The sequence below is a fragment of the Cynocephalus volans genome, chromosome 2, assembly GCF_027409185.1.
Source record: "Cynocephalus volans isolate mCynVol1 chromosome 2, mCynVol1.pri, whole genome shotgun sequence".
In the NCBI taxonomy this organism is placed as follows: Eukaryota; Metazoa; Chordata; class Mammalia; order Dermoptera; family Cynocephalidae; genus Cynocephalus; species Cynocephalus volans.
Window position 1 is genome coordinate 14,700,113 of NC_084461.1, and position 21,424 is coordinate 14,721,536.

At 40.1% G+C, this 21,424-nt stretch overlaps 1 protein-coding gene across 1 annotated transcript in view; it reads left to right on the forward strand.

Annotated features, from left to right (window-relative positions):
• FBXL7 (F-box and leucine rich repeat protein 7) overlaps window positions 1-21,424 on the forward strand; it is a 390,711-nt gene that overhangs the window by 92,272 nt on the left and 277,015 nt on the right. The window contains exon 2 of the mRNA XM_063088028.1: window positions 18,510-18,599. Coding sequence (XP_062944098.1) covers window positions 18,510-18,599 — 90 coding nt within the window. The remainder of the gene's footprint in view (window positions 1-18,509; window positions 18,600-21,424) is intronic.

Below are 21,424 nucleotides of genomic sequence, written 5' to 3' on the forward strand. Positions count from 1 at the left end.
ATTATTTGGAAAACTGATACTATGCTCACCTCAGATTTTGGCCTAGAGCTAAAATTTTATTTGTAGTTGAAAATGTAAAGTAAAGAGTGCTGATGAAAGATAGATTCCAGGATAAAATATGCATATTCCAGCACAAGGGAAGTGTTATCCACGTCATGCTGGAACATGATTATGCATTTAATTGAATACCAGCAAATAGTTAAGCAGAGGCAGGAAAGCCATTCTCCTTATAGAGTGAAAGTTCTAGCAAGCATTTGAAATTTTAGAGCCTTTAAATTGAAAAAATGACTAACCAAAGGTGAGTTAGCTGCATGTGGACACAGTTGGTGAACATTCGCTCATCATTTTGTTCCCGTTGTGTCCTTTTCTTTCTCTTCCTTCTTCTAGATTCTTCTGCCACTTGCCTCTTCTTTAGAAATAATCAGGCCATAATTTTTCTCTGCTCAGTATGGGATTCTTATTAAGTTTATTGGTGCGAGATTTAGATTAGATATTAATAAGCTGATTTTCCCAGGAGTTTTGTAAGAAGTTGAATAGTGTAAGCGATGGACATAAAAATGTGCAGGTTTTGTCGTTGTTTGCTTAATTAGTGCAACAAATATTTTTCATCCTTTTTCTTGGAGGTTGGTGAGTTTTCTCTCTTCATGCTGAATATATGTTGTTTTTCTAAGTATGTTAATTGGAAACTCACTATGACACTATATGCTACGGAGAAGAATTCAGTATATATCTTGGGCATTAGCCAATGAAGTTTGGTTATTTTCATACTCAACACCAACCTTAGAGTGGAACCCCAAAGAAATGTTTATAATTAGGTTAAACCATGTGGCATTGTTGATCTTGACCCTTTTTTACCTACAAAAATGGTAATTTTTAATGGTTCTACATAATATTAAAGATTCAGTTTACTTCTTTCTTTCCTTAGGCTACATTACTTTGTCCAATGCCCACAGTATGTTCTATATACATTAGACACTTAATACCTATTTGTTGATGGAATAGGCCTGGAGTTGATCTGAGTGATACTAATTAGGTAGGTTTTTGAGGCATTTGCCTCTACTTCTATGCTATGCAATGAAAGTAAAATATTTTTCTGTCGAAGGAGGCTGAGAAGACTAAACAGGAGGTTTAATGTGTTGGTTGTTCAGGCTTTTCAAAGGACATGGAGGGAGGCCATATGGTGGGTCAAGGAGGTCAGGAATTTGGTGAGGCATTTGAAAAGTAAACAGTTGAAAAGGTTGAAAGTGTATCTGTTCTGATCTTGGGCGGTCTAGGCCAGTAAAATTAACTACTCTTTGCAGTTGTGTTCCTATTCCTTCCTTGGTGGTCAGGGAGGTATATTTTGTATGAACGATGGGGGTGTCCCTTAGCCACTCACCAGATAGTCTAAATTCCTGATGTATGAGCACGTAATTCAGGAAAAGGAGCGGGAGCTTGAATTTCTATTCCAGCTCACACTGGGGATGAAGCTTGATGGTGTGTGTGTCTGTGGACTTTGGGATCTGGGATAGTGGAGCTGAAGCTGGGCTCCAGGGGCCTGAAGAGGCTGATACTAGAGAAAGGGCAGGCCCTAAACAGAGACTCACAGATGGTTTTGGAATGTTCCAGAATTCAGGTTTTCAGAATTGTAGACTGCCCTTTTCGATAGTAACCTGTACTAGTGCCTCACTGTATTCCAGCTGATTAATGACAGAAATGCCTGGACCAACTCTCTTCTTTGCATGTTGCACAAGTTCTTGATTGCAATGGAAATGCTGTTTCTCGCCTAATTCCCTGTGACCATTGTCATTGCTAACTTTAGTTGCCTTGCTGTGGTACTCTGTGCCTCTGTGCACACTGATGTAGAAACTTGGTCAATCTTTACATTTTAAAAATATACCTGTGTATGAAAAGAGGTTTACCGTGACCTTGTTTTCATTTCCCTGTATCTAGAGCATTGCCATTAGCAACAGTACACTTTTCCTGAGGGCTCCACAGCATAGTCTTTTTGCCAGCTGCAGTGTATACGAGGCTGTGATCCCAGGGCATATATGATAGGAATGCCAAAGCAGTGAGAAAATATACATAAAAACAAATTGGTATGTTCTCAAGAGTTCTATAAATGTCAGTTGTGATTATTACTATGTTAAGTGCCAAATGACTATAAATAGTACCCACATACCAAGTGGGGAGGGGTCTCCGAGACCCAGGGAAGACTTTTGTGGAGGAGTTGACAATGGATTATGTTCGTATTTAGGAGGAAAGAGATGTCATTCTAAGCTAGCAAGAGTTAGAACAGGGGCATGAGGCAGTGCTGCATGTGATGAGTTTGGGGAATAGAAGGCAGACCAGATTGACTGATATATGGGGACCAAAGAACCACCAGGAAAAAGAGCCGTGTTCTGAATTCTTTAAGCTAATTATTAATTCAGAACAAATTATTCAGTTGAAAGTGCTGATCTAGGAATTTAATTTTGAAGTACTGTATTAATCCACACTCTTGCAAATGCATTGCTATGTCACATTCACTGAGTGCTTATTATATGCCAAGCATTGAACTAGGTGCTGTACAAGCATTAATTCACAGAAAATCCACAACTGTAAGACCCCACTTTATAAATATATATAATAGGGACACTGAGGCAGAGAGTCAAGAATCTTTCCAAAGTCAAGCAAGTGGTAAAAATAAAGGGTCACTTGAATTGAATTATAGGATACCCAGCTAGAGGATCCACTGCAGAATTGATCGATTGCTTATTGGTGGGAAGAAATACCCTGTCCCACACATTTTGGTGATCAGAAGTCACAGAAGTGACTGTGTTTTACTGAGGGTAGAGAATAAGGAAAACACAGCACTTCGGTTTTTCCTATATTTCCTATATGTTAGGAGGGGTAAAAAAGGCAGGAGGGAAAACACTTAGGCCAAAATTTTTTATTCCATCTCATTTTTATAATATATATATAAATCTTGAGGCCTATGAGATTATTCTGCCTGTCCCAAACCGTATATTTGAAAGCATCTCCCTAGATAGTATCACATTGAGAAAAAATACCATCCCAAATGCCTGAAATGCTTACTTTTTATTTAAACAAGTTAAAGGCCTATAAATTCCATTCCAATAAAGTCTTTATGAACATACTCATAACATAAACATACAATAGAATTTCTATCTGAGTTCCACAAAACATATTCATCAAGTGCTGCTTGCTTTTAGGATAAGAATCATAAGTTTTACGAGAAAGTGGATGAATAAGGCCTAGAGCAGAGGAAGACTTTAATGTGCAGATTGAAAGCTTCAATCCCTGGGCACTGTTCTTCTTTTAGAGTAGATGGGAGACTTGAGGGGAGAGTAGCCAGAATGTTCCTGTCATCTTTACGGATGAAGTGATACCTTTGTGCTACAAGAGTATGGGAAAAGAATTTTGGGGAATTTTACAATTATTAACCAAGAAAGAGAACAAGGAAAGGAACAGCAGCTATCCCTGGAGTATTTGATCTGTTCTGGCCAAAAGGCAAACCTATTATATTTTAAAAGAGACAAGAGATTTGCTCTTAAATTGCTATATTTGAGCACTATTTCAGTTTCAGGCAAGATTTATTTTGGTTAATGTATCTCCTTTTATAAAAGCCAGACCTTTCCCTTCACTGGCCCCTGTAATCCTTAACTTAGGTTATGACTGCAATTTACATGATAAAAGGGCAGTAAATGCAAAATTTAGGAAGAATGGTTTTGTTTTGTTTTTTTCATGCATGAAGCTTTGGAAAATACAACATAGATTATAGGTAGAAAATGAATTACAGTTTTTAAAAGAAGAAAGACGTACCAAGTCATCTGTTCATTGCTCAGAGCAAATTAAATTATTTCCCAGGGTCTGGAAGCCTTTTCAAATTCATCATGTGGTTAAGTACACAGCTTCTTATTTTTACTTGGTTGTGCTTATTAAAACATTACAATTTATCACTATTAAAATTGTTATTTTATACTTATTTAACCTTTCATAGAGTTAGTTTCTAAAGTTTGAAGTGCTCCTTTCAAATGGGATAAAAGTAACTTACCTTTCATATGACGATTTTTTTTCTTAAATACAAGCTGTTATCTTTGGTGAGCATAAAACTGCTGCAGTTCCAGCGCTCACCACTAGGTGCAGCGAACAGGCTTTTCCTTTGCCCCTGATGGTTTCACCTGAGAAGTCCAGTAGCAGAGTGGGTGTCAGGCCCATTTGAACTGGTAATGTCTCAGTGATGTCCTTACCCGATTTCTTTCTGTGTTTCTGTTTTGCCCTGTCCTTCTTCGCTGAAAAGTGGACTCTTCTTTTAGATGCAGTATGACTGCTAATTATGCCTGGGGGGGGGGGGGGGAGTTAGGGTTGGTGGCCTTTGGACATGCAGAGCTCCCTGCTAAAACTAGAGGTGAGACCAATCACCCAACCCTGTGGCAGCTACACAAAGCTGAGGGACGGAATGGATTCTGAGATGGGGACAGTCACTGCACTCAGTGTTCCTTTAGCATCTCATCCCTTTCAGCTATGGTAGCAGGAGCATTCTTGTATCTGTGAGGTCCTCTGTTCTCCCTTTTGTACTTTCTCAGTTGTTCTGTGCTCAGAGATGCCTGTTGGCAGAAGTGATCACTTCTACTGCTGTGAAATGGATTTGTAGCTTCCTGTCATGGGCCTAAGGAAACCTTCTCCCACCCCAAGGAAGGTAGAAGAGATATTAGAGGACAATGATACTCTTAGGGGTCATAATGAGTAATAAAATTAGGACCGTCATTTGGGGACTGAGAAGATCACACTAAAATGGCAAGTTCAGAAGCCACAAACCCAAAGAGAAGACACAACAGTGAAATAATGCAGCTATCCTTTGGTGACTTAAATATACATGTATATGTGTATAATATGTACATGTATGTATATATTTATCATATGTGTGTATATATAAAATATATATATAGTTTCAATTTAGGAAGGAGAAAGTTGGCTAATAACTCTCTTCCACTCTTCCGCTTAATTTTTTTTTTTTTTAAACTCTTTCATTTAACTTTTAGGTATTTTTTGATTTTGGCCTGTGGTTATAAAGCGGTTTGTAGTTTTGCTAGAGGGTCAATAACTTTTTGAGTAGGGGGAGAGTAAAGAATGTGGGAGTGGAAAGCTGAACGGGATCTTGCAGGTGATCTCCAGTTTTCTCTCCTCCAGCCAGAGGTGTGGGGATGTGCTGAGAAGGACTGAGTAGCTTACTCTGGGCCTCCTGGCTCGTCACGGAGCAAGTGTGGATTTGAGCTGCAGTTTCCAGCCTCTTCATTTAAGCGCTTTCTTAGCTATATTTGATTCTCTGTGGTAGGAAAACTTGTTTGTTATAATATTCTTTACCAAACAAGGCTGTCTGGATCTTTTTAGATTTCCTTATACAGAATTCTGACAATAGAATTTTGCCTGTGATTCTTTAATAAATGGACAGGGTGGGGTGGGAAATATAATAAGATCCTAAGATGGCTTTGCATTAAATAAGATTAAGATCTTAAATATATAGCCCTGTTTTTCCTTTCACCATTGGTAGGATTACTGCTATGCATGAAAGGAGGAGAATCAGTGCCTTTTAAGAATTTATTATTCAGAGTTTCCACTAACTTAGATTCATTATCAGTGATAATTAAGGTAAGTTCATGTAAATGTCCTGTGTATAAAAACCCTGAAATCAATGAGTGGCAGTGAGGTACAAAGGTCTGTAACTGTCTGAATTTAGCCAGGGTTGAGCCACATAAAGTCATAAAAACCTGAAGGTTAATGCTGCTTTTCCTTTTACTACCCTCTCTGTGGGAAGGTGACGGTGGCGTTTTCTCTACTCTTTCTCTGTCCTCAGAAACCTGCAGGAAATAACCTTCACTGCCAAGAAGGTTTTGTTGTGGAATTGTGCGTAGTATGGGATGTTGAATGAATGAATAAGTGAATCAGAAGAGGCAGTTATGGGTTTATGGACCTGGAGGCTCTGTCAGGAAATGCACACATGGCTTCGAAGGTGCTCCCAGATCATGCTGAAACAGCACTGAACTTCAGAAGGAACACTCGTCCTTCCTTGTACATCCAGATCGAGCAAGGCACAGTCTCCTCATGGTCTCTGGGCCACAGTAGCCCTTCAGAACATTGAGGGGAGGAATCCTGGAGCAAACAGTAGTGTTGTTATTAGCATAAAAATGGCTTTCGTGTGGCTTATATTACAATGGAAATTCTTGTGCTAACGCATGTGTCCTTTCGCCTGTCCACGGCGCAGATCCTTCTTACTCTGTTCAGAAAGCTAGCTGTGAAACACCATCTGTCAGCAGCAGCAGCATCTGTCTTTGTGTCAGCAGGCATCTGTGTTAACTCTTGAAGAATTGCCTGAAGGCCCGCAGGTGGGCGTGTGGCTCAGGGGAGCAGGCTCTGCCCTGGTGCCTTTAGTGAAATCTTGCCCACCCTTTTCAACTTGAAATCACCCTTGCTGGTGGGCCAAGTGCATGCTTTTTCACACGGTGGGTGACCCTTTTAAAAGAAAGCCATGTGATAATGGAGGCAGAGATTGGAGTAATGCTGACACAAGCCAAAGAACACCAAAAATTGCTGGCAGTCACCAGAAGCTAAGAGGGAGGCATGGAACAGAATCTCCCTAAAGCCCTGGGAGGGAGCCTAGCCCTTGATTTCAGACTCCTAGCTTCCAAAACTGTGAGAGAATAAATTTTTGTCATTTAAAGCCACTTAGTCAGTGGTAATTTGGTTATAGCAGCCCTAAAAAATGAATATAGAGTACTGTACAGTGTGTCACCACCGGGAATATGTATGTGTTCTGGAAATTCTGTTTTGCCCACTGTACACATAGCCATTGTGTAAAGACTCTTTTAGGGTAGCATAGATTTGAGTAGAGCTGGTAAGGTAGGGACAGTGCTTATTAGGAAACATTACAGGATGAGGGCTATTCCATTAGGGATAATGTGCAGTTTATTCATGCAGTCAGTCCCCTACTCTTATTTCAACTCATTTAACACATATGTACTAAGTGTGCATAATATACCAAGTGCAGTACTTACTTTCAGCGAACGAATCAGTTGTGGAACCTACCTTCATGGAGTTGACAATCAAGTGGAGAAGACCAATGTGCTTGTTTTCAGTCAACCTAAATATTTTCATCATCATTAGGAAAAAAAAAAAGGCAGTCACACTAAACAACAGTGAAATTGTGTGAAACAACGGAATTTGAACACTGATCAACCATTTTACCTTGCACAAGTTGTATTTTTCAACTTCACATTCTACCCCCCTCCCCGGAAAAGAGAGGAATAAAATACCTTTTTTAAAAAAATAAGGAAAAAAAACCCAGTATTTGAGAATATCGCGAATGATGCCATTTAGAAACTTAAGCATATCATATTTATGTTTGATTCTATTCATGTGTCTGTGCTTTATCTCCCCAATCCGAAATAGACTATCTTTTTTTTTTTTCTAGTGCTAACCACAATCCTTTGCAGGCAACGGGTTTAGCATGTATTTGTTGAATTAAATTGAATTATTGATTAAGAGTGTTATTAGGGAAGATGACTAATAGTTGACATTTATTATTTATTATATTCATGTACCATTCCAAGCAGTTTACGTATTTATATTATTTTTTTCTCATGGTACTTTTATGAGGTTATCTTTACTATTACCCTATTTTACAGATGAAGAAACTGAGGTATTGAGAAACTAAGGAACTTCCTCAAGCTCAACCAGATAGTTAGCGGCAAAGCCAGGGTTTGGGCCCAAGTAGCCCCAGCTCAGGATTCACACCCCCCCCCAGGGTGGCACAGGGTGCATTCAGCAGACTTTCTGTCATCCTGCTACTGTCCCTGGATTTAAGAGAGCTGTTTAGAAGTCATCCCTTTCTTCTTTTTCTTATTAGTAATCATAGCCTCTAGAAATAATACAGAAAAGATTGGTTTTAACCGAGATTTTTTTCTAAGTTAAACTTAATCCTCCACCAAGAAAAATAGATAGGATGTAGAAAGGTTGCTGATCAACTTAAATGATTTCTATTTAATCTTTTCTCTGCTTACCCTTTAGCTTCTAAACTAACACTACTTAAATGATTTTATATCCTTCGGGGTCATGTTAAGCCGGGGGTTTACATTTTATGTTCCGGTTTTGGTTGTGTGGTTTTGGAGGCGGACAGCCCTTCCAGGCCTGTCTGTCTTGGGGCTGTACCTCTTGCCTTTCCTACAGAAAAAGTGGTGAGTCCCTATATAGGGGAGAAAGAGGAAGCCCCCTAGTGTCCCCTGGCTGTTCCCCTCCAGTCAAAGCCTCTCAGGCCTTTGAAGAACAGAGCTATGTAGCAGGTGTGTGTTCAGATCCCAACGTTCTGCACCAGCTCCCTTAGCATTTGTGACATCTGCTGTTTTGCCATGAAGCCCTACTGGAGGTAACACAGTGCTCTGTGGAATCATTTCTTTACCTTCCATTCCCCTAACCCCCTAGCTGTCCACCTAGCTCGAGGGCTGCATCTGGGTTTTAAGTGGCCCTCAAGGAGTTGCTGGCTCAGCATTGGGGCTGTCCCACTTCTCTCCTGGAAAAACTCTGTGTACTTGGTTCATCTGCTCCAGCCACAGGTCTCAGGATCTGATTTCAGCTAGAAACAACAAGCACTAGAAGTTTGAAGGTAAAAACTACTAGCAGTCAAAAGCCAGCACCTTACCATTGCAAAAGCCAAAATGTGGAAACACCCAAGTGCCCACCAACAGATGAATGAATAACAAAATGTGGTATATACACACAGCGGAATATTATTCAGCTATAAAAAGGAATGAAATACTATTGTATGTAACAACATGGTTGAAGCTTGGAGACATTAGGCTAAGTGAAATGTATTCGTCCATTTCTGTTGCTTATAGCATAAATACCTGAAATTGGGTGATTTATAAAGAAAATAAAATTTATTGCTTACAGTTTTAGAGGATGGAATGTCCAAAGTCCAGGGAACACAACTGGTGAGGGTCTTCTTTGATGGTGGCTTTACAGAAATGCAGAGGTCTCACATGGCAGAAAATGGTAGAGCAGAGAGAGAGAGAGACTTTCGTGTGCTCTTCTTTTAAAGCCCTTAGAAACATGCCCCTGACCACTATTATTAATTCATTCATTATGGCATGGTCCTACAATCTAATCACCTTTTCAAGGCCCTACCTTTCAATTATCATAATAGGTTTTCCCACCCTCAACAGTTGCAGTGGGGATTAAGCTTCTAATATATGAACTTTGGGGGACACAATTCAGTCAACCCACAGCATGAAAAAAGCCAGACACAAAAGGACAGATATTGTGTGATTCTACTCATATGAAATATCTAGAACAGGCAAATTCATAGAGACTGAAAGCAGATTAGAGGTTACCAAGGGCCAGAGGAGGGAGGAACAGGGCTTATTGTTTAACTGTTACAGAAAGTTTCTGTTTGGGGAGATGAAAATGTTTTGGAAATAGATAGTGGTGATGGTTGCACACCATTATGAATGTAATTAATACCACTGAATTGTACACTTAAAATGGTTAAAATGGCAAATTTTATGCTATACGTATCTTACCATGATTAAAAAAAAAAAAAAGCCAGCACCCTAAACCAGGTCTTGCTTTTGAATGATGACTTCACTTTGCCACTTGGCCATGGGGCAGTGCTGAAATGTGTCCTTGGCTTTTCTTAGGCTGGACATAAGAGTGGCAGCTTCTTAGGGGAACAGAACCTGTGCCAGGTTGAGCACTGTGCCTTGGCATGAAGCAGGTGCTCCGTTGTACATCCCGTTTGCTAGCCGTGCCCTGGATTGCTCCAGTTACGGATGTGTGTATCCTGCTCAGTGGCTCTGAGGTCACTTGTTAGGTGATTTGGGAAACCGAGTAAAGAAAGTACCAGTTAGGACAGTAATGGCTTGAACGGAAACCCAGTGGCTCCAATGTCTCCCTTCTATTTCATTTCCTTTTATCCTTCTTCCTTCTCAGCCCCTGCTTCCAGTCTTCATGGGACAGAGCAAAGAATAGAAGCAAAAACGAAGGACCCCATGTAATGTTTTTCAGTCACGATAAAATGAAGCAGAATGCTCAGGATTTGATGTCTCCTCATTTCAATCTACTTCATGGCCTCCGACCCTGGAAGTCATCCTTTTAATTGCTCCCTTTTGGCCTGAGAAGGTTAATATGCTTTTGCAATATGTATTCAGCTTCTCTCCAAAAACTAATATGCACCTGGGCCAGGGATTAAGCAGATTGTTCTTTGAGATAACTGATATTATTATTCTGTAGGTACAGACATTTAAACTGTGGACCAAAGAAGATAAGAAAGTATCTCAAGATAACAGTCAGGAAAATAACAGTGAATTCAATACACAAATATGACCCACTGCTCCGTTGATCTAATTCTGAGATATTGAAAAAAAATTCTCTTTCCTTTGGGGCAGCTGTATAATCTACGTCATGTTCTCATGGTGCTCCAGCAGCGGCTTGAAAACAGGTAGCAGAGAGATGCAGGAAATAAGGGGCTGAGGTCACCACCTGGGTGCACATACTTCTTTGCAGAGTTCGTGTTAGAAGTCTGCAGCTGTAATCCATGTGATGAATGCAGAGCATATAATTTGCAGTTGATAGGGAGTTGATTTTGCAAGAGATTTCTTGGACTCTTAAGAATGTTGGTAATCATAGGACCCCATTGATTTACTTTTGTCATGTATGGATTGATCTTTTCTATTATCCTCTTTACCTTGCTTGTGTTATAATAAATCACAGTGGAAATTCTGACTGTCTTGTTTGAAATAGCTGCATTTGCAAAATCAGCCTGGAACTAGGAATAGGAAGAGAGGAAAAAACTTAGTTTTTTATTTTACATATGGGAATTTTAAAATTAAAAGAAACTTAAAATCCCTCACTAATAGGATCCCCATTTAATGAACATTTCTTTTTATCTTCAATCATTATGAAAACCTGGCACACTGAGTGAAATAAAAGACCAGCACATTCTTCTGCTAATATTCCTGGGTTAATAGCGTGCCCCAAGTGACCAAAATGATCAATTCACCAATTGATTTCTCCATAGTGCAATTTAGAATTACAGTGTATATATTAACCTACCACAGATAACATCTCCCAAGCTCAGTGCATCAATTAGTTTTCCCTGCCTTGTTGTTTATTTGTACTTTATATCTAATTGTTTATTCAGTTGTCCTCATTTGAGCTCACTTGGGAGGAAATTAAATAAAGCACAAAATTTTACTTTACCAAATCTAGCAGGCATTGTTCTAAAGTGCCAGTAGGCCCTCATGGAGGTTTTTGTGGTTGGCCAAATAAACAAACTTTCATGAAGGTAAAGCAGGTAGAGAACAGAATTGTCAACCTTGCTTATGCTTGAAGGGTTTTTGCTGGATAAATAAGATATGCATAATTTAATTTATATGCATATATAATATCTATTTATTATTATGTATATATAATAGTACAATAGTAATTACTGTTTAAAATTTTATTTCTTATTTCCTGGTACAAGCTGTGATAATGAGTCAATATGAAAACTCACGGAATGGGCTCTCGCAGGCACTGGACGTGACTGAATGCTCTACGTGCCATAGCTCATTCATTCCTCATAGCAACCTCCCCTAAACCCTGAAAGGTGAATGCAGTTCTCCTCATTTTTAGTAAAGGAAGTCGGTAGCTGTTTTTTGTTTGTGTTTATACCCATTTTATAGATGGAGACAATGAGGCTTAGAGAGTGTGAGAGATGGTGTTTGGGGCATTTATTTGGAAGTGGCAGATGTGGCCCTTGAACTCACATGGGTCTGACACTGTGATGGGTAGTTTCATGTGTCAACTTAGCCAGGCTGCAGTGCTCAGTTATTTAACCAAACCCTAATCTAGTGTGTTTGTGAATCTGTGAAGGTATTTTTAGATGTGGTTAACACCTGAAATCGGTCGACTTCAAGTGAAGGAGATTACCTTCAATAATAATAATATGAGCTGGCCTCATTCAGTCACTGGAAGTCCTTAAAAGCAAAAACTGAGGTTTACTGGAAAAAAAGAAATTCTGCCTCAAGACTTCAGCATCAACTTCTGCCTGAGTTTCTAGCTTGCTCGCCTGCCCTACACATTTTGAACTTGCAGAGTAGGTCCTCCATATCTGGGGGTTGTACGTCTGCGGATTTTGCATCCATCGATTCAACCAACTATGGATTTGAAAACATTAAAAAAAAATTGCATCTGTACTGAATATCTATAGACGTTTTTCCTTGCCATTATTCCTTAAACGATGTAGTATAACAACTATTTATGTACCATTTACACTGTATTAGGTTTTATACGTAACTTAGAGATGATGTAAAGAATATGGGAGGATGTTTAGGTTATATGCAAGCACCATATGCCATTTTATATCAGGAACCTGAGCATGCGTGTATTTCAGTATCTGTGGAAGGTCCTTGAACCAATCCCCATGGATACCAAGGGATGCCTGTTATATTGTATATGTTATATGACACCAAAGCACAAGCACTGCGATACCCTTTTGAAGAAGATGAGAGATTTTCATCCGCATGATACAGATGATGAAACAAGACTTAGAGTTTGAGAGCCTTGCTCAAGGATACATATGTGGATTGGAAGTGGTATAGGTGGGGTTTGAATCCAGCTCTGACTCCGGAGACAATGCTGTGAAACACTAAACCACAAGTCCCCCATCATTCCAGTTGCACGAGAAACGGGCAGCTCTGAGGAATTATACAGCAGAGTGGCTAACAGTTATTAAACACTTGTTGGTGTGACAGTCATCAGGCCTAGCATTTCCCCTGCATCTCACTGGGTTCCCAGTGCAGCTTATGTGGAGGTCAAGGTGTTGGTAACCATGAGAAGCTACCGCAGGCTTCTCAGATTTGATACCCCCGAGGCACTTGGAGGGCACATTGAAACAGGTTTCTAAGCCTGCCCCTGAGTTGCTCCATTCAAAGGGAGGGGAAATGAAGCTCCATCCTTTGAAAAGGGGCTGTCAAAGAATTTGTGGATGTGTTTTAAAACCACCACATCCTGGTTCTCACTGGCCGTAGAGTGTCTGCTCAGGCCTGACTATATCTCCCACTGAGCCCTGACATGGCCATCTGTTCTCTTGCTGTGGCTGTAGAAGCATCTCACTCCACTGCTTTGACGTCCTCAGGCCAGCCCGCCACAGACCCTCCTCGCTGCGGGGTCTTGTCAGTGCCACCAGGTAATCCAGGTGACTCCCGGAGGCTGCAGTGCAGAACCTCCCTGAGCCCAAGCCGTGATCCAGCAGTTGGATGTGGCAATGCTTTTAGTTGGTGTCTGGGGCGGCCTGAGGGCGAAGGCTCCCCAGCGTCCTAATCATAGGCAGTGAGGGCAACAGCACCCCAGTGCCCCAGGTTGCTCTTCTTTATCCAACACACCTTCCCTTCAGAAGCAGCCCAGAGAGGGGCAGCCTGGATCCAATCTGGCTACTCCTTACCTGTGCCTCCCTTGCCCCTCCCTTGTCCTTTCTGGCGTCCCCTTTGCATGGGCATCCTGCACCTCTGCACACCACCTCCCTCTTATCTACACCTGCCTTGTGTACAACTCCAGGGTCTAATCTGACAGGCCTGGGCTTGACTGAATAGAAGCTGAGAAACGTCTTAGGCAGTCCCTTCCTAAGATGTCACTTGGCTTGCAAGAGCATTGTCATGCCTCGGATTTCTGTTTTTGACTGTTAGACACTGAACGTTCCCCTTGTTCTTTCCCTCTGAGTTTTTTTCCGTGACATTCCTTTTCTGAGCAGTTCTCCTCCCGCTTTTCCTGTCCAGTGGACTCACTGGGGAGGTAGTTATGCTTCCAGAAGCAAAGCAGAAGAGAAGAGCATATTAATAGCATCCAAAATAGAAGCCTCATTATACTAAGATTTCTTGAGTGCTTCTTAGGAGCCCACACTATCCTAAGTGCTCTATCCAGGTTATTTCATTTAATCCTCATGATAACCCTATGAGGCAGGAATTACAGAAAGTGGTCCACCACCCCACACCATTTATAGCTGAAAAAAATTAAAGAAACTCGAGCAGAGAGGGTTTAATAATTTGCCCAAGACTAGTAAGTGGCAAATCCAGATATAAGCCCAGGCCTCTTGACTCTAGATCCTACATGCTACCCATCCCAGTCTCCGTGAAAGCTGGTTACAAGCTGCATATTTAATATAAGATTGTAAATAGTCGATCCCCATTATCTGCAGATTCCGTATTTGAGAATTCGCCTACTTGCTAAAATTTATTTGTAACTCCAGTGTCAATACTTGAGGCACTTTCACAGTCATTCATAGACATGCACAGAGTGGTGGAAAGTCTGAGTCACCCAATGCACACCATCCAGGGGAGGTTGGACAGGGTGACTCTCTGCCTTCTTGTTTCAGTTCTTATCCTGTACACAAGTGTCCTTCTACGGCCTATTTAGTGCCATGGTTTTTGGGGTTTCATGCTTTTTGTTGCTGATTTTGCTGTTTAAAATAGCGTCAGGTGAAGTGCCAAGAGCTGTCTAGTGTTCCTAAGTGAAAAGAGGCTGTGGTGTTCCTACATGTGTTAGATAAGCTTCGTTTAGACATGAGTTACAGTGCTGTTGGCCTTGAGTTCGCTGTTAATAAATCAACAACATATAAAATAGATGTCAACGTATCAATAAGATGCTTAAATAGAAACACATGTAAAACAAGGTGGTGTATTGATCAAATGACAAAAGTGTTGTGACCAGAGGCTCACAGGAATGTAAGCCTGTTTGTTCCTTTCCAGCAATGATTCAGTATTTGCTAATTCAGTGTTTGGAGAGACTCTATAGAACCTAAATACTTCAAATAATGAGAATTAACTGTATTATGTCTCCATTATCTTGCTTTCCTTGATGACATAATTGATTAAATACTCAGGCATTTTAAAAGTGTTTCACTTAACAAAGGACATGCATTCTCAGTAGGGGCAATATAGCCCCCGAAGAGACAAAAATTGGTTCTTGGGGGTAGAAAATCTTACCCTTTCTATGTATAAAGAAGAGATATATGTACAGCACATAAAAGATATACAGTATATCTGTGGTGTTAGAATTTCATTGAGGGAGGGTAATTAGGAAAAAAAATGAGAAGTTTCCTCTGGAGGAACAATAATTTTAAAAAAAAGGAGACCGAGAAACACTGTCATGGGGATTGTGAATATTTAATAAGGTGAAACATCTAAAGTATTTCTTAGGGCACACAATACATGCACTCAATGTTAGCTCTTATTATAAATAATATTAATAATGTTATTTGTTTCTTAAACCTTATTTCCTTTCTTCATAGACCAGCATTTTTAAATTGGAATTTGTCGCCCTCTGAGGGGTTCTGCACATGTGTTCTCAGGTGTGCCTGGGAATTTCCTCCGAAATTTGTTGTCTTATTTTGTGCTTTTATTTTGGTGATAATCTTAGAAACAATCACTAATTGTATGCTTGTTTCATTCCCCTTTATAAGAGAGTCCTGCCACGAGATTACATTGTGCAAATTTCCCCTTTTAAGGAAGGAGCTCTACCTCAGCGACTGTGGGCTGATAAGGAATAAAAGAATGGACTTAAAAATGTGAATTATACAGTCAGACCAAGTAAAGGCCAACTGATGTCATCTTGTTGTAGAAGGGGAGGGACCCCCTGAGTCTGAGTGAAGGAACGTGGTGAGCAGCTTGAATCCTCCTGGGTAGCTTGCACATGCCAACACCAAGAGAACATCGACTTCAGCAGCCCGTACGATATTTAAGTTTTGAAAGGCAATTTAATCTCAGCAAAATAACGTCATCTATCACATTAAATTAATGCTGTTAATTTGGATTTTATGGATTTTATTGTTTTTGCTTTTAGTCTGTTATTTTGGTTTTATTGTTGCATCAGAACTAGAGCATATGGAGTTTATTTCTAGTTTTCCATTTGCGCATTGCTAAGGAACAATATAATAAAAATAATTTGAGTCTGTATATTGGTGGTGCACAATAATGTTTTTTGTCCTGTTAAAGGGAGTGTTTACATTACTCAGGTTTGAGGAGTAGAATCATAGAATCATAGATTATTTGAGCTGCTAAAAAATTACTTAGTCCAACACCTCCCCTACCAGATGTGTACACTGAGCCTCCAAGGATAGAAGTGAATGCCCAAGGTAAAAAGCAAGGGAGAGGCAGACTGAGGTCAGAGACCGCATTGACATACTTCTAACTAGGTACCTGGTCCACCATGTCAGTCCACCTCTAAAGATGAACCATGGCAGATAAATGACAACAGCTGCCAGGCAACAAAGGCTGCAAGGTGCAAGCTCATGGAGAGTTACTGCATTGTCTCTGCTAACTCTAAGGCTGGAGGATGTGGTGTGGGCAGGGATGACAGGAATAACATATTGGTTTCAGAGCCATAAGTGCCAATGAGCAATGGTGAATAGTAACAGGAAACAGAAGCCATCTGTCTTCCCTGCTCAGGTGACATCACCCATGAGCTTGGGTTGTTCTATTAATTTCAACATAAGCAAACAAAATCCTGAAGCTCATTCAAGCTAAGCCCATTTGTGCTTTTCGACTCTATGCATTTAAACTATAAGCTTGATCCACCTAACTGGGGTCGTGTACCGTCTCAGTTAATTTAGGCTGCTATAACAAAATATGGACTGGGTGGCTTATAAGCAACGGAGATTTATTTCTCATGGTTCCGGAGGCTGGAAGGTCCTAGATCAAAACACTGGCAGATTCAGTCTGGTGAGGATTTGCTTCTGTTTCATACATGGCTACTTTTTTGCTGTGTCATCACATGGCAGAAAGGGCAAGGGAGCTTTCTGGGGTCTCTTCAATAAGGTCACTAATCCCATTCATGAGAGTTCCACCCTTATGACCTAATCATCTCCCAAAAGTCCCACTTCCTAATACCATCACCTTGGGTGTGAAGATTTCAACATGAATTTTGCGGGGGGGGGGGGGGGGGGACATAAACATTCAGTCCATTGCATCTACCATTGGGCAGGAAATGCTGTTGGAAAATGGTGTTTCTTAGCTGCTTGTTAGACTTTTGATCATAACTTGTGGAGCAAAAAGAGTTCATCTGTGACATAATTAGTTGGTCATTGCATTAGTTTTCTGTTGCTGCATAAAAAATTACCACATACTTAGGAACTTAACATAAGATACATTTATTATCTCACAGTTTCCTTGAGTTAGAATTTTGAGTGTGCATTAGTTGGATCTTTTGTTCAGGGTCTCACAAAGCAGCAGTCAAGGCGTGGCCAGTGCTGGGCTCTCCTTTGACTCAGGCCCTCAAGCATGCTCACATTGCTGTTGGTGGAATTCATTTCCTTGCAGCTGTAGAACTCATGGTGGCTTGTCACTTCAAGGCCAGCAGGGAGAGTCTCTATCCTCTAGACCCTCTTTCGAAGCACTCACCTAATTATGTCGGGCCCACCCAGAACAATCTCCCTTTTGATTAGTTAAGTCAACTCCTTAGGGAGTTTAGGCACATCTGCAAAATCCCCTCGCTTTTGCCGTGCTGTGTTGGTCATAGGCCAGTTGCAGGTTCTGCCTACACTCAAGCGGGGGGAGATTGCACAAGGACATGGAACCAGGGGGCATCTTAGAATCCTGCCCACCACAGTCATTAGGTGCTTCCCTCACTGGGCAGTGAAGTATGGTTCATATTTACAGACGTTCATGTGACAGTTGGAGAATGTTTAGCAATATTAATGTATATGATTATATTAAAGGTTAGAAGAGAAGAAACTGAGCCCTGTGCTGAGGAAAGGCTACTTAGACCAGTGCTTTTTAGCCTTGGCACTACTGACATTTGGGCTGGATAATTATTTCTGGTGGGGGCTGTTCTGTGCACTTTAAGATGTTTAGCAGCTTCCCTGGCCTCTACCCACTGGATGCCAGTGGCACCCTTGCCTCAGCTGTGACAACCAAAAATAATATCAGACATTGCCAAATGTCCCCATGGGCAGAAAAATCACTGACAGTGGAGAACCACTGCACTAGAAAAACAAAGTGTTTTTTGTCTTATTTTGGTTTTGAAAAAAGAACCTTTTAAAATAGGGAATTTGCTTTTTAAGGTGATGCTATTTAGAACCAGCAGGCTTTTGCTCCTCTGATTGTGCCTTATTCTTAGATTTGCTTATTTCTTTTACTGAGAAATGCATAATTTATAGTTGCAAGTAAAAAATCAATGCAGCAGCTGCATTCCTCACATGTACTTTCTTATTTGCATGTATGCCAAAATGAGATTACGTTATCATATTTGACTGTATTTTATAATCTTGTCTGAGTTTATAATCAAGCCACACTATAAGAGGACTTTACTTCTACTATAACATGGGTCAGATATTTCCCAAAAGATATTTAAGGCCTAAAGCAAAAAACTTAATGACTCCCTTCTTGGTATTATAGCTCCTTTCCTGGAAGCAGGTGATAAGGCTTAGTATGGGACTGAGTGGAAGGCAAAGTCCTGTTCTGAAATCACAAAACTCAAAAGCTGTTCATTCCTGTCTTCTCTAGGCAAAGGCAGCTCAAGCATCTCATCCGACGTGAGTTCAAGTACAGATCACACGCCGACCAAAGCCCAGAAGAATGTGGCTACCAGTGAAGGTAGGCATCTGGTCTTCATTATCTCCCGCCTTCTCTTCACAGGGCTGGCTATTTTTGGAAGACAAATAAAATGTGGGAGTCTTAGTTCTAGTCTACGAGTGAGAGCATATGAGATTCTTAAAAGCAAGGAGGCAAAGGGTGTCCCAAGTTTCTTTTGTGTTGCACTGTAGTTACTGTCCACTAATGTTGATTTGATGAGATTGAAAGTGTCTCGATTTTAAGTCAAATGCTGTTGTTTTGTGAGAACAGAATAGGCTGACTTAAGGGAAGCCTTTATGATGTTATATACCTTGCTTTTTAGTGTGGCAAATAGTATGATTGTAAACCTTGTGCTGCAGTTGAATGTTTCTGCAAGAACTTTCAAAATAGGTGCACCTGGAATTCAGGACTGTGATAATGGGAATATCAGCCATGTAATCTGTAGAACTTGAATTAATCACCAATATTTGGGAATAGGAAAAGAGGTTTTTTGATTAAATAGTAAGTGACAAGTCCTGCTTATCAGGACAAAGATTGGTAGCATTGATATTCTTGATGAAGAATTAGACTATACTTACTTGTAGTAAAACATCTTGGAATGCAACTGCTTCCCAATAGTTGAGAAGCTTTTCAGTTACAATTTGTTTGAGTGGGAATTAACTGGTTCTGTGCTAGTTATTTAGTGGAAAGTTGACCCAGTTATAGGACCAGCTCTTTTTATTTCAATATTGAACACAATCAAATGACTTTCTTTCTAAAGAAGAGTTTTTTAAACTAATTGTTAAATGAACGTCCAGTGTAAACACCAATACCGTTTATAATGAAAGACTCTTTGTGGGTTGTCAGCTGATTTTCACAACATTGTATAGAGCCTCCTTTCCTAAAGTGTACAGGATGTTGTGAAAGCACATTTCCAGTTTTTGTTTCTGAGCTTTAATTTCTGCTGCTCGTGATATTGGGAAGCGTACTCATGGGCTAATGTTGGCTGTCTGAGTTCTTGGACTTGTCTTGATCTGCGTTTCCATTGATGTATTAATGATGATGGTTTCCCTTTGCTGGTGTCTGTCTTCTCTTTGGACATTTTTAGACTTGGTGTGTTTCAAGTAGCACAGAATTACCTTCTCAGGGTTAATTATCTCCAGACTGATGTATAAATAGCTTTTATAACTGGATTATATTCTCTTGTGTTTAAAGCCTTCGCGTTGTCGGATGTACATTGCCAACATTCTTAGGTAGACACATCGGAGCATTCTCTTCCGTGCAGTGAAGCATCAGGTAGCAATCCAGTTTTCATTATTCTGCCTGTTAATTCAAGCATAGGCATTTCATCATTACCGAAATTCAGTGAAGATAGTGTGAAACTCTGGTTAATTAATTCTTGACGTTTGCTTTTGAGGTTTCCATTCTTGGAACCAAAGTGAAAATTGCTTCAGTTTAATTCAATGTGATCCTTTCTATTCAGAAATCTGCATTTTGCAAGATAACCATTTCTTTCCACCATTTTTTTTTACAGTCATTCTTGTCACAGTGGTTTGCCTAATTTGAATGGCTATGAAAATAGAAAGTTAAAAGTATGTTAAAAAATCTCTGTTTTCCTATTAGAATTTAAGTTCTCTTATTATTTTTTCTCCTTTACAAAAACAGAAAATACAAAACTATTTTTGCTTTGCTACAAGGGCTGAGGGAAGGGACTGTGGGATTTCAATTAAAAGTGGCTGCTTTTTCTGCTTCTAAATAAAACCTCTATAAGGACTTTAGATTTTCATTTTCTTTTGTCTTTCCTTTAGGAGGTGGGACAGTCCCAGCCAATGTTTTAAACATTTTGTCACTAGTATTTTCTTTCATTCTGAGGGTAGAATCAGGAAAGAAAATCAGGAAAATGTGATGTTCGTGTGAAACAGGATTTTTGCCAACTGGGCTGAATTAGTATGGAATTTCTTTGCAGATCTTAAGTGGAAGAACCTCGTCCCTATGAAAGATGCTATCCATTTTCTTGCATACCTGAAAAATTAAAAAAGAAAGAGTTAAACATTGAAAAAGAAAGTGTTAAGTTTTGTATGAATCCATTATGTTATAGTTTTTTTTTTCATCAATGAAAATTTAAAATATTAAAAAATAAATTAGGTGTGGCCATCTCAAATACATTGAGATGTATTTCGGGGATGTTTGCTGCATAATTGGTCTCATGTTGTCAGGCTGGTTTTTCAAGCTGGAACCAGAGCAGCTGGTGCTATTTTTTTCCATGCACGGGGAACAGGGTCTCAGTCCACCTCTCAGGATGAGTGAACAGGGAGGCACATTCTCTGTCATAGGGTGTATTTACCTGATGATGTTGTCATGTGAGTTTCTACCTACTGGAAAACCCCTGGGCAACCACTGTGTGCAATGCCCTGCAAAAAAGCGTCTACTTCTTAGACGGTGGAGGAACAAATTTAAAAATGCTTCTCCAATTCTTTTCCCACTGTTTTCTAGAACTATGTTTATACTTTGATATTAAGAAAATAGTCGGTATGTGTTGTATCTGGCTTTACAGAAGTGGTTTGATTATGGTTATTTTGTTCAGTTCTTTGATCCTCTCATGGTTTTTCACCTCTGAATTAATCAATATTGCACTCAAGAAATACAGGTGGGATCTTTAGTTTAGAGGTCTGAGTGATGCTGATTTCTAAAAATGATATATATTGTGAAGGATAACACTCATTTTTCCTGCACCCTTTGAAAACTGTACTTGTGCCTGTAGTAGCTGGGTTTGGAAGGATTTTGCAGTAGTGTTAGGCTTTTCCCTGATGGGATGATAGAGAAGGTGCTACATCGGTTTCCTGGTTGGTGATGTGTGTGTGCGTGTG